Source organism: Malus sylvestris, chromosome 15 (assembly GCF_916048215.2).
Source record: "Malus sylvestris chromosome 15, drMalSylv7.2, whole genome shotgun sequence".
In the NCBI taxonomy this organism is placed as follows: Eukaryota; Viridiplantae; Streptophyta; class Magnoliopsida; order Rosales; family Rosaceae; genus Malus; species Malus sylvestris.
The window spans coordinates 42,978,677-42,981,679 of NC_062274.1; the positions used below are offsets into that span (position 1 = coordinate 42,978,677).

At 36.0% G+C, this 3,003-nt stretch overlaps 1 protein-coding gene across 4 annotated transcripts; it reads right to left on the bottom strand.

Moving 5' to 3' along the window:
- Window positions 1–298: 298 nt before the first annotated feature.
- Window positions 299–3,003, bottom strand: LOC126605937 (uncharacterized). 4 transcript variants are annotated; one of them, XM_050273395.1, is made up of 4 exons: window positions 2,761–3,003; window positions 1,288–1,602; window positions 1,010–1,163; window positions 299–599 (listed from the first exon to the last, which is right to left on the bottom strand). In XM_050273395.1, exons 2-4 carry the CDS (start codon window positions 1,373–1,375, stop codon window positions 404–406), a joined length of 438 nt encoding a protein of 145 aa, XP_050129352.1. In that variant the 5' UTR covers window positions 1,376–1,602; window positions 2,761–3,003; the 3' UTR covers window positions 299–403. The 4 variants fall into 4 exon arrangements, with proteins under 4 accessions (XP_050129352.1, XP_050129350.1, XP_050129349.1 ...); XM_050273393.1 differs by having other exon boundaries at window positions 299–627; window positions 1,288–1,377; window positions 2,761–3,002; XM_050273392.1 differs by having other exon boundaries at window positions 299–627; window positions 1,288–1,486; window positions 2,761–2,997.

Genomic DNA, 3,003 nt, shown 5'->3' on the forward strand with positions numbered 1-3,003 from the left:
AAATCAAACCGTTGCCATCCCTACCTAGTTCCCCAAGGCCCAAACCCTGAATTCTCAATCGCAATTCCACATTTCATTTCACCGTGGACGACTTAATTAGGATTTTGAAGTTTGTAATGTTGTTTTGAGCGATTTATGAATGAAACGTAATTACATTTAACTTGCCAATATTATTTTTGTCTATAACTCCCAAATATTTTGCCATCCTTTTGACTTGAAGAAATTATTGGATTTGGACAAAAGTAAAATACCACATTGATGGCTTCCTTTGCTTCAAAAGTTTTTAAGATATCCCATATTGGAAGGAAATATTGATAATTACTTGATAATTTAGTGTGACAGCACTAAAATTAAATTCAAGCAAACTCTATACATCTTGGATTTCTGGAAAATTACATGTAATTCACAAACTTCTTGCATCACAGAACGAAGAGATCAAATAAAATCTATATATACACAACGTAATCTCCTGGCGTTCAAGTACCTGAATTTCCAATGACAATTTGTTTGTTGCATCAAAGAAACAAACTTTGGTGTTCGCAGTCGATTGCCCTCCAAACACACAGGAAACTACCGAGTCTGTAATACGATCAGATCCCCTGATTAGATTTCTTGAGTCACATATCCCTATTTATTGCAAGAAGCATTCAATGACACTGGATTTAAAAGTATGATGAATTTATGAAATTGGACTTTTGACACTTCAATCCCTTGTAGACAAATTCATCAAAGAAAATGCTGCCCAACATATGTGTTTTACAAAAACCATCTTTTCCAAATGTTCTTGGTTTGCATGCAAGCAAACCAAAAAACATATGACGCATTAGTTAGCAACAACATATGACTAGTACCAGATTAAACCGCCGCACAACACAGATTATACTCAACCATTCATGTTTCTAGCACAAAAGTTATCCGACATCAATTTTTGGACTTGCAGAATCAGAAATTAAACAAAAAAAAAACCAAAAGAAGGGTATAAAAACAAAAGGTAAAATAAATTTTTTACCATTTAGAAGCTGAATTGTGGGCTTCAATGGTGTTGTAAATTTTAGAAAAGCGACGAGTCGGGGGTTTGGGCTGGACCGGCTTTTTTCGCAACCCGAAAATCTCTTGAACCAGAGGAACGTGAACCAAAACCAGCTTCCACGCCAGCCACCAACCTGAAAATTTGATCATGTACAAGAGTTGTCACCGATCCAAATTCTCAATTCACATTCAATTACCATCAAAATTCCCGAACAAGTTGAAATGAAAAATTGGGAAATCCAGAGGAGCAGTAATTACCAACTGAGATAAACAAGAAGACGACTGTGATGGCAAAAAGAGGACGGAGGATGAGGAGGCTGAGGTAGTCCCAGTAGGAAAGAGACATATCTGAAGAAGACGATACTACTTTGATGAGCTCAACAAGTTTCCAATGGCTTTTGGTTTTGTGTACTGGGTTTTGAATTTAGGTTAAACGAGCGAAAGTGTCCGTGCTTCGCTGCGGGTTTTAAATTCGTAGTTTACAGCAATTACGAATCATTTCCAAAAAAAAGAGACAGTTCCGATAACAGCACATAATAATGAATCGATACTCAAAAGCTAGCAGCGGCTTAACTGCATTCAAAAACACATATATCATATCACCATACACATAATAATATGTATTTTACTTCTAAAAATCCCATAAAAACACAAATCAATACATTCATCTAAATATTTAAAAAATTAACAGAACAACTAAACCAACATGGTAAAATAAGTCTTTTAATTTTAATTTTAATTTTATTTACTTTACATCAAGAGCATATGTGCAATCCAAAGGGGAGATTTCTAAGTTACAGTTATATACATTTCCATAAGTTTCCCACATTGATTAGTCCATTCAGTTTGCACCTGCATTTTACTGACTCTACGTTAAGAGTTCTATGTACAACCTACATCAGGAGCATATGTGCAATCCAAAGGGGAGATTTCTAAGTTATAGTTATATACATTTCCATAAGTTCCCCATATTGATTAGTCCGTTCAGTTTGCACCTGCATTTTACTGACTCTATGTTAAGAGTTCTATGTACAACCAAAAAAGCAGATATCAACGACTAAAAGGACGGACTTTCATACAAACAAAATATGCAGAGAGAGAACAGCAACACAAATAATCTTCACAGAACACAGCAAACACAGATAATGTTCACAGAAGACTGCAAATTAACATGTTCCATCTAAAACGGATCACCATAGTCTTCTTCCTGCCATTATGTTCACTAACTCATACCGTGTACTAAGTACAAACATGACTAATCGCGTAAGATATGACTTGAAGATATAATAACATTCAGATGAAAAGCAACCAGGTTCTGATCACAGTAATATGCCAAACAGAATATCATTCAAGACCACAGCAATGTGCCAAACTACGGCCCATCTCATCTCGTCTTTCCAAAATTTGTGAAAAAAAAATCAATACCAATTCAAATTCAAATGCCAAAATTATCAGATAATGGTTTAAAAGAGTATACTTTTTTTTTTTTTAAACTTAATCAATTAGTTTAGTTTCAATGACCTCCTCAACATTTTGGAAAGGCAAGAACTTTGGCCAGAGAGCCAATATCTGTCTACAAAAGCTCTACCTCAAGTGGGCAAACTCCCAAAATAATATGAAAATTACCCAAAATCCTAGCAATCGATATAAATTTAAAACCAAAAAAAATTGGGGGAAATTAATAGATAATCCAATTTACTTGAGGAGATGAAGAGGGCAATTTTCGCTTACCTCCAGTCAAGAGGAATTTGTAAAACGTGGTGGTGGCGGCGGCTGTGTGGGTTTTGGATGAGCAACAGCGATCTGGGTTTTGGGTTTAGAACGATGTGGAAGAATATGGGTGGTGAAATTGATTTGGATGAGCAGGTTGATTCCAACTGCAGCAACAAGGAAACGTCGGGGACGCGTCGATCCGGACTGGAGCAAGAAGGAGGCGGCGGAGGAGGAAAGCTGCGATAAAAAAAATATATAGAA